Source organism: Hibiscus syriacus, unplaced genomic scaffold (assembly GCF_006381635.1).
Source record: "Hibiscus syriacus cultivar Baekdansim isolate YM2019G1 unplaced genomic scaffold, ASM638163v2 tig00110812_pilon, whole genome shotgun sequence".
In the NCBI taxonomy this organism is placed as follows: Eukaryota; Viridiplantae; Streptophyta; class Magnoliopsida; order Malvales; family Malvaceae; genus Hibiscus; species Hibiscus syriacus.
Genome location: NW_024062870.1, coordinates 14,409 through 28,651, shown reverse-complemented (window position 1 = coordinate 28,651; position 14,243 = coordinate 14,409). Strand labels below are relative to the sequence as shown.

Here is a 14,243-nt window from a genome sequence, read left to right as displayed (position 1 = left end):
AGTGAGTGATCTCCCAAGAGCATTTCCCCTTCCCTCTCATAAAATTATGAAAATTTACTGAAAATCTCACTAAAACCCTCTCTCTTTCCCTCCCCATTCATTTAAAAGAAACCCCCTTTATTCAACCCTTTTCATTTTTTCCCCAAAAAATGGCGACACTTCGAGTAATAAACCCAAAGGAATTAATATCAATAAAATTTTCTTCTTCTTCCTCTTCGAGACTACGTTTTTCGTCAAAAAATCCATTGAAGAAAAGTCCTTTGAGGAAGCGTCACCGTTTTGGAGGGATAAGCTGTTCCTTTGCTCCAATGGAAACTGCTAAGATAAAGGTGGTTGGTGTTGGCGGAGGTGGTAACAATGCTGTTAACCGAATGATCGGTAGCGGCCTACAGGTTAGTTTTCAGCTGTTATCCTATTGGGTTTTGCTTAAGGCTCGCAAATTATGTGAAATTTCACGGGTTTTTTTACTCTCAAATCCATAGAATGTTGTTTCTTGAAGTGATTTTAGCTTAAAGTTTGGAAAATGGAGAATTTTGTGGGCGGTTTCCCATCTTTTTGGACTCTGGAACTTTAAAGTGTTATTTTTAAGAGGTTTCCTTGGTGGGTTTTAGCCGACATTGTGGTTTGATGGGTCCTGGTTGTCGGTTTGAGAATTTGGGAAATTAAGTTGTAAGCTAATTTCAAATTTTCCTCTGTATAAACTCGGTGCCATTTTGAAATTAATGTTTGATGATTTGTCAATGGTTTTTATGTGAATTTGCCTTATGAGCTGAAAACTTAGCTCTCTTTGTTTGTTTTTGCGGAAATTTCGTTAGGTTGAATTTAAACTGCGTATATGAAGGTAATGGAGATGATAATTGAAGACACTTTGGTCTTGAATGCATTAATATAGTCACGATGTTTAACTTCCATGGAGGAAATTACTGATGCCATTGCTGCTTTGTTTTGGAATTAGGGTATTGATTTCTATGCGATAAACACGGATTCCCAAGCCCTACTACAGTCTGCTGCTGAGAACCCACTTCAAATTGGGGAGCTTTTGACTCGGGGACTAGGTCAAGAACTCTTGTTTGATCAATACGAATACCGTTTCGTCTCTTGTGATTTGTATTAGGGCTATTTACTTGCTTTATATTTGATTTAATGATGTGAATCAACTGACTGAAATGTAGGCACCGGTGGAAATCCACTTTTGGGTGAACAAGCTGCAGAGGAATCTAGAGATGCCATTGCAAATGCTCTCAAGGGCTCGGATCTTGTCTTTATAACTGCAGGCATTGGCGGAGGCACTGGATCCGGTGCTGTTCCAGTTGTTGCCCAGATAGCCAAAGAGGCTGGTTATTTAACTGTTGGTGTGGTAACCTATCCCTTCAGCTTTGAGGGACGTAAACGAACAGTGCAGGCATGTTTATTTGACTCCCCCCATTCGATGCTCGAGAGTGAAAGATATATAACCTTAAATCCTAGTCCAGTAGAGAACCAATTGGGTTATTATTATTAGAGAAAATCGTCTCAGTGACCAAAAATGCCTTATAATATACGATTTTAACCAACTTTTTTTGGATTTGCCAAAATGACCAACAAAATCGCAACGCGAAATAAAAATCGCAACGCGATCCCCAGAATCGCAAATCAGTTTCCAAAATCGCAACGCGATTGAAAATCGCAGTTTCGCAAAATCGCAACGCGAATATGAAAATCGCAACGCGAACACATAAATCGCAACGCGTATCCGTAAACCGCAACATGTATCCGTAAATAGCAACGCGTATCCGTAAATCGCAATGCGTATCCGTATATCGCAACGCGTATCCGTAAATCGCAACGAGAATCCGTAAATCGCAACGAGAATCTGTAAATCGCAACGATAATCCGTAAATCGCAACGAGAATCTGTAAATCACAACACTGAAATTTTGGGTATATAACTACGCAACAGCAGCAAATCATAAACTAAATCCCTAAATCGCAACTCATTCCATCTCCATCTATCACTCTCTCCGGCGACATCCGTTCCTATATCCAACGACATCCTTCCCAATCCGGCAACAGGTTTTAGTTTCGCAGCTCGTCTGTTTAGTAAATTAATTTACAACCATGAAATCATCTAATGTTGATCATGTTTGGATAGATTTGTGTTTTGGAGGGTCATGGGATAATGTTCATGGTGTTTTACAATATATGCCTTTACCCATGAATCTTCAACTAAAATTGTTTTTACAAAAGTTAACTTATGAAACTCTAATGCTACGTGTTTCAAATAAATTGAATTTAGAGCCCCTAAGTGATTTAGGCTATCTTATCAGAGAAATGGTAAAGTTTATTTGTTAACCGACAATGAAGATGTTGAACGATTCATTGCTTACATTAGTGTTTCACAAGATGATGTTACATTGTATGTTGTTGAACCTAGAAGTAGTATTGTTGGGTCAGTAGCGGGTAGTAATCAACTAAGTTTTTCTCAAAACCCACAACCTTTCTCTAATCCAAATCCCAATCAACTTTCAGCACCAAATTCCGGTTTTCGTATTGACCAGTTAGACGATGATGAGCCAACAGAAAAAATTGTGAGTACTAGTCAGTATTCGAAATTTGGTCTTGGTCAATATCCGGACTTTGATATTGGTCAATACACGGATTTTGATGATGTTTCAGAAGAAGAAACAAACCATGCGTGTAATGATTTTGATATTGGTCAATACCCGAATTTTGATGATGAAACAGCCGTTGTCGAAGAATGTATTGTTGATGATAATGAGGAGGAAGTTACGACTGTGAATGAACATGTTGAACATCCATTCTGTAATTCATATAATCCTGAAGAAGAAAAAGAAGAAGAAAAAGTCACCGAAGAAAAGAAAATGCCACGGGCGTATAACTGGAATATGCCAGAATTACTTCAGATACCGGAAGAAGAGTTGGTAAAAAAAGCAGTTGATTGTTACACAAAAGTTATTCGTATCAAGAAAGATGATTGTTTTGATACAAAGGAAGACTTGAAGATAGCTTTGTATACAAAATGTGTGGAAGATGGCTATCAACTAAAAGTTAACAAATCAAGCAAAGATCGTTTCGAAACAATGTGTATGATTGACAAAAACTGTACGTGGCGTATGATTGCAAAGAGAATAAAAGATTGCGAAATGTTTCAAGTTAGGACTTTTATTGATAAACATACATGTTCAAGAACCCAAGTTTTTCCTCACCATAGACAGGCAAACAAAAAGGTGTTGGGTGGTTTTCTGGCTGAGTTAATGTTTTTGAATGGCAGGGTATATCGGGGACATGAAATTATGACTGACATGAATGCTCGGTTCAATATTAGTATATCATATTCTCAAGCTTGGAGAGCCAAATGTTATGCCTTGGAATTGTTGAGGGGGTCGCCAGAAGCATCGTTTGCCCAACTGCCGCTTATTGTCACAATTTAAAGCTGAAAAATCCTGGGTCGGTAACTCATATCAAAACAGATAGAGATGGACACTTTGAGTTGCTGTTTATCGCCATTGGTGTTACGGTTAGTAAATCAATATAATTTTGTTGACTCATTTTTGTTAGTTACATGCATTTCACATTTAAATGATTATATTTCTTGTGTATATTATTTTGTAAATTCGTTCGTTTATTACTTGCATGCGCCCAGTTATTATAGTTGACGGAGCACATTTGAAAGGTCGATACCTTGGAGTAAACTTATTAGCAGTAGCCATGGATGCTAACAATGGGATATTGCCAATAGCTTACGGGGTTGGCAAATCTGAAACCTCTGATTCATGGACATGGTTTATGGGGCATCTTAGGGATTGCATAGGTCCTATTAGCAATCTGACAATCATATCCGATAGGGCAAACTCAATTGACAACGCTGTTAGAAGGTGTTTCCCAGATGCTTTTCATGGACTTTGTGGTGTTCATTTGTATAGAAATCTAAAATCAAGGTCTGCTGGTATAAAAAGCACAAATGGACATATTGGAAGGCTGTAAAAGCTTATCGGGAAGTGGATTTCAATAAGCATATAAATTGTTTAAGACGTGTTTTGCCTCAGTGTGCTCAAACACTAGAAGATGTCGGGTTTGAAAGATGGTCAAGAGTACATCAACTTGGAGCAAGATATGGTTTCATGACGTCTAATAGTGCAGAATCAATCAACGCTCTAAGTCGTCATTCCCGGAAATTACCCATTACTATGTTAATGGAGTTTTTTCGAGCCTCTATTCAACAGTGGTACTACAAGAAAAGAAACCATGCAGGTATTATTTCTTTGAATTCGTAACTTATCATATTTATATATTTTACTAAGTATTGTTTATTTAAATTTACAGGAACATTGGAACATCGTGTTACACCATGGACTGAAAAAAAGATAACGAAACGTGTTGTGAAGTCAACGTCATGGAGAGTTGAACCATGTTCAAACACTTTGTTTCAAGTACTGGATAATAACTTAAATGGGCTAGTCGATCTAAATGCAAAGACATGTAGTTGTATGAAATGACAAACATCTGGTTATCCGTGTGGCCATGTTATAAAAGTTGCTCTTCATTTAAACAAGAATGATTCAAGCGCATACGCTATGGATTGCTACACTACAGAAGTTTATCGACAGACTTATGCCGAGATTGTCTACCCTATTCCACATCATTCTGAGTGGGACATACCAGATGACTTACAAACAGTTTTGCCACCAGCCATGGACAGAAGGCTACCTGGCCGACCAAAAAGTCACGATCGTATACCGTCTAAGGGTGAAGAGAAGAAGAGATCGACATGTAGTCGTGCAAGGAAAGTGGTCATACAAGGTTGACATGTGGATCACCAGTGCCATCAAAATCATCTTTTCCTCTACCAAAATATGGATCCTCATCAAAATCCAAAGCTCATATGGTGTCAAGCAAAAGGCAATCATCTTTAAAATCCCAATCACAATTGGCTTCACCTTTTGGGACTGTTAACTTAGGTGATTTTTAAATGCAAACGTTGTATTATGTGGATTTTATGTGTGAACTTTTAACATTTTCAGTTGAATTAATGACTCAGGCCAACCATTTTGACTTAACCAACTCTTGTTATTCAGTTGTTATCACTTATTAGGCATGCATTTGACTATCGCAACACGGAAATTACAATCGCAACGAGAGAATTGCAATGCGAAATGAAAATCCCAACAAGAAAATCGCAATGCGGAAATGAAAATCGCAATGCGAAATGAAAATCGCAACGAGAAATGAAAATCGCAACGAGAGAATCGCAATGCGGAAATGAAAATCGCAATGCGAAATGAAAATCGCAACGAGAGAATCGCAATGCGAAATGAAAATCGCAATGCGAAATGAAAATCGCAACAGAGAATCGCAATGCGGAAATGAAAATCGCAATGCGAAATGAAAATCGCATTGCGATTCTCTCGTTGCGATTTTCATTTCCGCATTGCTATTTTCATTTCGCATTGCGATTCTCTCGTTGCGATTTTCATTTCGCATTGCGATTTTCATTTCAATATAATGCAGATTGAAATCAACAAAATCAACCATTACATTTCAATCAATTAAACAAGCACAAATAAGAATTATGTTCGCATCAATTACACAAATCAACTTTTACAAATCATCTTTTACAAATCAATTAAACAATCAAAAAATAAGCAATAATTCTTATTTCCAATCATCTACTATTGAATCAACTTTTACAAATCAATTAAACAATCAAAAAACATTCAATTAAACTATTGAATCAACTTTTGCAGCCATACATCATTTTCACGCAGTTCACTTCTGAGATTAACCTGCAGAAACCAAACATTTGCTCAAACAACACTTTCTACACATCTAAAACCTACAAACAGCAAATTATTCTATTCTAGGTACTTAACCAAACATTTTCAAACCAAAAGTCTATAAACTTACCAATTGTTTATGGACATTTTTATAACGCGGATGCAGGTAGGCAGCGTCTCGTATATATCGATTTAGCCATATAATGCCGAAACCACAAGCCTACTGCAGCTCTATCTCTATCGGTGGGAGGTAGATACTTGGTGCTTCCCGTCGTCAAACGCTCCAACGCCAAGCATACGAGAGGACCACAATCTCCTCTGGCTCCTCCCGTTTGTTGTGGCGCGGTCTCGTCTAATAACTGTAATATTGAGCTTCTTTGGCTTCTTGTTTCCAGAACGAGTCCAATAATTGATCGCATCCAAGAATTTAGCCAAATGAGAGCTCCATCCCTTAATAATATCTCTTAAATCAGCCAATGATATGTAATTTATCATGCTGTCATACACTATTGTCTTAAGGGATGGGAGCTGAAGCTCGACGAGAATCCAATGTTTACGTTCCAAAACAGGGATAAACACCTGCAATCATAAGTAATAATTCATTCATTTGCGCACTTATTTCATAAAACCTTTAAACTCAATCTAAAATAAATACTAACCTTATCGACCTCCCACCATGCAGGATAAAGTTTAGCTTGTCCATTGCCCAAATCAAATGATTCATCTCGTGCATTCTTCAAGTGAACGGCGTTAAAAGACGTCGGCATAATTGTATATCGTATATTTTTATTTTTCTTAAGTTTTCTTATTATTAGAAGACGTGTCACCCACGCATCGATATGCTGTTTTACAAAAAAGACATATATTAGTGACTTACATAAATTTTAAAAAAAAAATTAATCAAATTGAAATATAAGAAAAATATAAGACTTACCCCCCCATCGAAATAGCCATTGTCTTCGACCCCTAATAATACGCCCCACCAAGACCGATCAAGCAACAAATAGATATCATCGGTGAGCTTGCATATGTCAGTGAAACACCCCTGGCTCCGCTCATGTAGATAAAAATCAACTGCGGTCTTAGCCCAAAGGGTGTTATCCAGAATTGTGTCCGGTAGTTGTTTCCTCTCCTCTTCAGATACCGGTATGGTACTGGCCGGTAACTCATACGAGAGCCAACTTGAATCCATCATGTCCGCACGTCAGAGGGTTTCTCAAGAAGCCTACATATGACGCCATGTGAATCGGGCTCTTGAATGGTGGGAGGGACCTCTTCAATGATGACAGTGGCCTCTTGAACGGTGGGAGGGGACTCTCGAGGAATGATAGGGGGGCCTCTTCAACGATAGGAGTGGACTCTTGAGGGATGACAGGCGAGTCGGGCTTCTTCTTGCGGTGTCTTCGTACTATTGGGGTGTACGGAGACTTAATAGCACGTGCACGCTGTCTGATGCGTGAACTCCGTCGTGCAAGCATAACCCGACGTAAAGCATCCACTCTATCGGGCCGCTAAATAATTAAATACAAAAATCAGTAAATAAACAGACATGATATTTAAATAGTGAAAACAAAGACAAATATGTTTCAAACTTGCATTGTATTCACCCAAGTCATTATTCTATCATAGTTCACAAAATGCATCAGATAACAAAGAAAAATATGTTTCAAACTAATACCCTGAAGTTAGTATTTGTCTTTGTTTTGTCTATTGGTTGAAGTAATGCAATCCATTCAAGTTTCAATTTGCAGAAGAAGAAATAGTTTACTTTTGCAACACGAAACTTAAAATCGCAACGTGAAATGAGAATCGCAACGAGAAACCAAAATCGCAATGTGAAACCAAAATCGCAACGTGAAATGAAAATCGCAACGACAGAATCGCAATGCGAAATGAAAATCGCAACGAGAGAATCGCAACGCGAAATGAAAATCACAATGCGATTTTGGTTTCGCGTTGCGCGTTGCGATTTTGGTTTCGCGTTGCGATTCTGTCGTTGCGATTTTCATTTGCGTTGCGCGTTGCGATTTTAAGTTTCGTGTTGCGAAAGTAAACTATTTCTTCTTCTGCAAATTGAAACTTGAATGGATTGCATTACTTCAACCAATAGACAAAACAAAGACAAATACTGACTTCAGGGTATTAGTTTAGCAGAATTGGCAGCAACCGAACAAATTTACTTTCAACCAAAAGACAAAACAAAGACAAATACTATTTCACAGTGTTAAAGAATACACAGTTTAGCAGAATTGGCAGCAACCGAACAAATTTACTTTCAACCAAAAGACAAAACAAAGACAAATACTATTTCACAGTGTTAAAGAATACACAGTTTAGCAGAATTGGCAGCAACCGAACAAATTTACTTTCAACCAAAAGACAAAACAAAGACAAATACTATTTCACAGTGTTAAAGAATACACAGTTTAGCAGAATTGGCAGCAACCGAATAAATTTACTAAGCAATCTAAGTGAAATGGCTAATCTAAGTGAAATTACGAGTAAATTTATCATTAAGTTAAATATGGAAAATCTTAAACTTACCTCGTTGCGTAGAGTATGAACCTCATTCTGCAACGATACTATCATCTCACGTAGAGCGGCAACCTCACCACTTAAAGTTGACACCTCCACACGCCATGCACCATCGTTATCGCGTAGAGTACCGATCTCCTCACGCAAGGCATTGACCTCATCACGTAACTCATCCCGTGGAGGTGGAGAACAAGGAGATAAATGTCGTGGTCTCTTTACCGGTCGCCTATCATGAGGTGATGGTGGAGAAGAGGCTCGATGATGTGACGGGATAGGTGATGGCTCTCGTTCTAGAGGTGTATAGTCGGGTCGATCGGGTGATGGCTCTGGGTGAGGTGATGGCTCTCGAATTGGAGGAAGTGGATGCTGCTCATCATCCGTGCCATCAAAAAAACTCTGACTAGCTTGCCACCAATCAGTGGCAAGCTCTTCCTCCGTGGGTGTCAGTCTTTGTAATGGAATGTTGGCCTCCTAACAATATAAAAACTCAAACAAAGTTAAACGTCTACTATTAATAACTTGTTATATATTATATGAAAGTATTTGTGTTAACTTACATTATTTATTGTCGCATATGGTATTAAGTCTTCCCAATCCAACAGATTTTTCCTCTTCCAGGAAATAGCCCTTGGAATATCATTTGACGTTTTTATTGCATATGTACGCATGCTGGGGAAAGCCTCGAATATCCAAATCTACAAACAATATAATAACAAAATTAGTAATTGTTAAATAATTAATTATAATTTTAGAAACATTATATAGAAATTCTTACCTTAAAGGCCCAAACAAAGCCTGACAAAGTGTATTTCGACCCATCGCCACGCAAACTTTTGCGGTCATCAAAGGCAGTAGACAACTTAGTCCGGTAGCTTTCCATATATACGAACCCCACGGAAACAGATTCCATGCATTCAGGTCCTCTACCAATATTATTAGCTCCCAGGAATAGGTTGTCTGGCCTCTCTGCCTAAAAAGCCGGCATACACAAGTAGTAGAAGGCATACTCGGACAACAACGACGTCATCCATCCGAGTGAAACCAGCTTTCTTATTAAACAATTTCTTCAGGTCGTCGATGTGTAGGTTCGGCTTCTCCATTGACTCATCCGAAAAACCCGGGATAACCATGATGGGCGGGCGATATGACGAGTGTACCGGCCTACATCATCGTGTCCGAATCGTAGACCAGTGATTAAGCAGAACTCCTTCCGCCCAAAACAAGTATACACTGGTGGAAAATGAAACCATATCTCTTCCTCACCACGTTGTATACTGTCGGGTAGATTTGATGTCATGGTCTGAAGCCACAAATGGGTCAAATTAGCATCTCCACCCGGATGCTGTACTCTCAGCCATGGCCCGAAGCAGGTTTCCTCAAACAATTGTCTTTGTGCAGGTGAAAGCTTCGAAGCAATTGTAGTGGCTAGCTAATTTATTCCTTAATGTCAATGAAGCCGAAAAAAATTTCTACAAAAACAATAAACATACCAAGTTAGATATACCAAAAACTACACTGTGAAGATATACCAAAAACAATAAACATAAAAAGTAGTAGTTTATTCTTGAAACTAAAATTTGCAACACTGTTTTGTCTTTTGGTTGAAATGAAAATCGCAACGAGAGAATGACTGTCGCAACTAGAGAAATGAAAATCGCAACGAGAGAATCGCAACGCGAAATGAAAATCGCAACGAGAGAATCGCAACGCGAAATGAAAATCGCAATGCGATTTTGGTTTCGCGTTGCGATTCTCTCGTTGCAATTCTCTCGTTGCGATTTTCATTTTTCTCGTTGCAGATAGTCATTTTCACGTTGCGATTTTCATTTATCTCGTTGCGACTCTTCTGCAAATTGAAACTTGAATGGATTGCATTACTTCAACCAAAAGACAGAACAAAGACAAAGACAAATACTAACTTGAAAATCGCAACGAGAGAATAGCAACGCGAAATGAAAATCGCAACGAGAGAATCGTAACGCGAAATGAAATCTAAGTGAAATGGTTAATCTATTATTGAAATGACCAGTAAACTTATCATCAGTTTCAATATGAAAAACCTACAATAATGCAAAAATTTCAAAATAAAAATAATTAAAAAAACTAACCCTCGGAGGTTGATTTTCCATTTCTGAATATTGTGAGGGATTTCTGACCGTGAATGGTTGTGAGGTATTTCGCCGGAGATGGGGACGGAAATCTTCGGAGATGGGGACGGATTTCGCCGTAGAGAGTGAGAGATGGAGATGGGACTGAGTTGTGATTTTAGGTTTTAGGTTATGAGTTGCGATTACGGGATTTTGTCTTAATATTCGTTTTTGTAATTTGAAAATAAAATACGCGTAGCGATTATAATGGCGCTTTAAAAATCGCGTTGCGATTTACGGATACGCGTTGCGATTTTACGTATTGTCGTTGCGATTTACGGATACGCGTTGCGATATACGGATACGCATTGCGATTTACGGATACGCGTTGCGATTTACGGATACACGTTGCGATTTACGGATACGCGTTGCGATTTATGTGTTCGCGTTGCGATTTTCATATTCGCGTTGCGATTCTGGAAAATCGCAATGCGAATTTGTACTATCGCATTGCGATTGTCAAGAATCGCGTTGCGATTTTGGAAACTGATTTGCGATTCTGGGGATCGCGTTGCGATTTTTATTTCGCGTTGCGATTTTGTTGGTCATTTTGGCAAATCCAAAAAAAGTTGGTTAAAATCGTATATTATAAGGCATTTTTGGTCACTGAGGCGATTTTCTCTTATTATTATTATAAGAAATTATTATTATTATTATTATTATTATATATATTTATTATTACAAATAATACAACATGAATGCTCATTTTACAAAATCAACCCGATTCAGGCCCAGACCCGGTTCAAGCCCAAGAAGCCCAAAACCCGATTAGGGTTTTCACATCTTATATTAGCCTCCAGATCCAACGGTCTAGATCCAATCTAGCAAGAATCTTAGGATTCACCAACCCTAGGGACTATTCCGGCGCTGCCTCCAGGTTCCCCAATCGGTGACTGCCACAACGCCGCCGCCTCCAACAGAAGATCTAGAAGAAGCAATGAGAACCGCACACCTCACCCTATGGTGAGTCATCATCGTAGATCCGGTGACTCACCAAAATGAACGGTGTCCAAGATCTTTCGAGGGCTATAAAAAGCCTTGATTTCCCTACAAAAAAAGGAGAACACAACAACGACAAGAACGGGAAGAAAGCAAACAACACCAACGAGCAACAAACAAACCAAAAGGAGAAGAAAAGAAATGAGATTTTACCTTCGTCGAAGCCTAAACGTCGTTGGAATAGTTGTTTTACCGAAGGTAAAATCTTAGATCAAGGCCGTTTTGAAATTTTATAGGAAAAAATAAGGGTGGTTTCAGGTTTAGGGTAAGTTGATCTACGATTTGAGCTATTTCAATTTTTTTCGACCGTGAATAGTGATTGGAATAGTGACCGGCGGTAACCGAATAATGATCGGTCGGTGAACGGCTGGTGGTCGGAGTTCCCTCTGATGAGGGAATTTAGAGAGAAGGGAGAGCTTATCTCTCTAAGGAGAGAAAACCAAAATGAACAAATGAGAAGAATTAAAGATTTTAGGCCTATATTGGCCTATTTATACCCAAATCGAAACTACGTCTTTTTAGGGAATGAGTGTTTGTGTAATCTCCCACTTGGGAATATGATGTTCGCAGTTCCTCTAAATTTGTAATAGTTTCAATTGGGTCACTAAAATCATGTTTTTGTGTTAGTCTCTGCTAGTATTTATATATATTTAGGATAAATATTAGATTTAATCCCTTAAATTTTAATAATTTATAATTTAATTCAAATATTATTTAGGGATAAATCGCACTGTTAATACCTATATTTTATTATATTTCGAATTAGAGCTATTAATTTATATATTTTTGTAAATTAATCTTATATTTTTAATTTCTTTAATTTTGGTTATTGTTTAATTATAATTTTATTTTAATTTTTATTATTGTCCTTTATTTTTTAATATTGTTATTTTAGTACTTTAACTATTATTTTTTTTTATCTTTATTTTATTTCAGTCATATTAATATATATATATATATATATATATATATGAAAGATTTGTAAATATTATTTGATTAATTTCACAAATTAATAAAATAAAAATATTTATTTATTTATAAATATTAAAAAAAGGTTGTCTTAAAGTAACTAGATGTACTTTTATGATATTTTAAACAAATAAATACCCTATTTATAAAACACTATATATATAGTTACTTTAATTTTATAAAAAATATTTTAATATAATTTTTCTTAGAATTATTCAATTGAATCTGAAATAACAAGGTCGTAAATTAAATTCATATTCGAATTCTTAAACTTCACTACTAGAGACAATTTATAATTGAAAGGTATCAATTTTGGGCGTTATGGGGGTGCTAATATTTTCCCAAACATAACCGACCACGAATCCCTTTTTATTACTAAAAAGAATGAATTTTTTGTTATACGCATACTGATTTATCTTTTAAATAATATTTTATTCAAAACTCTTTTAAAAGATGATTTTTAGGTATTCGACTTACCTAACCCAAAAGGTCGATGACGACTCTAAAATATTTTCTTAAAAAACCATTTATTTCATTCATTATACTTTTCTGCCAAATAAATTCGTGTCCAGACGAAAATCGGTTACGACAATGTCAATAAGTGTATATTCCATCGAGTTTTCGATCATTTAATGTCAAAATAGTTGTCTTATATCTCTATATTTGCAGGCAGTAGAGGCTATCGAAAAGTTGCAAAAGACTGTTGATACTCTCATAGTGATTCCCAATGACCGTCTGCTTGATATTGCTGATGAGCAGACACCTCTGCAAGATGCTTTTCTTCTCGCTGATGATGTTCTGCGCCAAGGGGTTCAAGGAATTTCAGATATAATAACGGTCTCTGATTCTTTCACATGCCACACTACAGTTTCAGACATTATGACCTTTGGCATGAAAAACTATTGAAAATACACAGTGATGCATGAATCGTTGTCATCTAGGTCATAAATTATTAAATGCTCAAACCATTTGAACTTGGTTTTATAATTGTTTTTCCTGTTTTTAGCGTATCACTTAATGGAATTTGTTCCTTTCTTTTTGTAGATACCTGGATTGGTGAATGTGGATTTTGCAGATGTTAAGGCCGTCATGAAAGATTCTGGGACTGCAATGCTTGGGGTAGGAGTTTCCTCCAGCAAAAACCGCGCAGAAGAAGAGGCAGAGCAAGCAACTTTGGCTCCGTTAATTGGATCATCAATTCAATCAGCTACTGCTGCGGTATATAATATTACCGGAGGAAAAGATATAACCTTGCAGGAAGTAAATAGAGTATCACAGGTACATACGGTGCTCGAAGCCATTGATTTCTTCTTTGTGATTCAATCGTACCATCTTTATGGAAAATGAAATTCATTTTAGTTGCATGCTTCAGACATTCTCTTTGTAATATGTTTTACTTTTTGTTGGTTTTCAGGTTGTGACAAGTTTGGCTGATCCTTCGGCTATCATATTTGGTGCTGTTGTCGATGACCGTTATAATGGGGAGATCCATGTGACTATTATTGCTACAGGCTTCTCACAATCGTTTCAGAAGACATTATTAACCGACCCCAAGGCTTCAAAACAGCCTGAAAAGCTTGGAGGGCAAAAAAGAAAGGGGATATCGTTACCCAACAAACCATCGTCACCTTCAACTGTTCCATCTCAAACAACTCCACGAAGGCTATTCTTCTAATTTCTTTGATCTCTTCTCTCTTTTACCTTCTTTTTGCCGTTAGTTGTGTAAAGATCTTGAAGCTTATGAGTATTATTAGATGCCATTTGTTTTATATGATTGTGTAGTCCACAATAGATGTGTTCATGCTTAAATCTCAATCTAG

The 14,243-nt window shown here is 37.3% G+C and overlaps 1 protein-coding gene across 1 annotated transcript; it reads left to right on the top strand.

Moving 5' to 3' along the window:
* Positions 1-149: 149 nt before the first annotated feature.
* LOC120141540 (cell division protein FtsZ homolog 1, chloroplastic-like) lies at positions 150-14,191 on the top strand. Its single transcript, XM_039156379.1, has 6 exons — positions 150-392; positions 956-1,055; positions 1,173-1,406; positions 13,097-13,260; positions 13,468-13,701; positions 13,838-14,191. Exons 1-6 carry the CDS (start codon positions 150-152, stop codon positions 14,096-14,098), a joined length of 1,236 nt encoding a protein of 411 aa, XP_039012310.1. The 3' UTR covers positions 14,099-14,191.
* The last annotated feature ends 52 nt before the right edge of the window (positions 14,192-14,243 follow it).

Excerpts from the sequence above, each read along its gene's own strand:
- LOC120141540 (XM_039156379.1), top strand. The coding sequence starts at position 150 with ATGGCGACACTTCGAGTAATAAACCCAAAGGAATTAATATCAATAAAA. Across the intron at positions 393-955 it reads TGATCGGTAGCGGCCTACAG|GGTATTGATTTCTATGCGAT; the intron begins GTTAGTTTTCAG and ends TTTTGGAATTAG. Across the intron at positions 1,056-1,172 it reads GCTTTTGACTCGGGGACTAG|GCACCGGTGGAAATCCACTT; the intron begins GTCAAGAACTCT and ends ACTGAAATGTAG.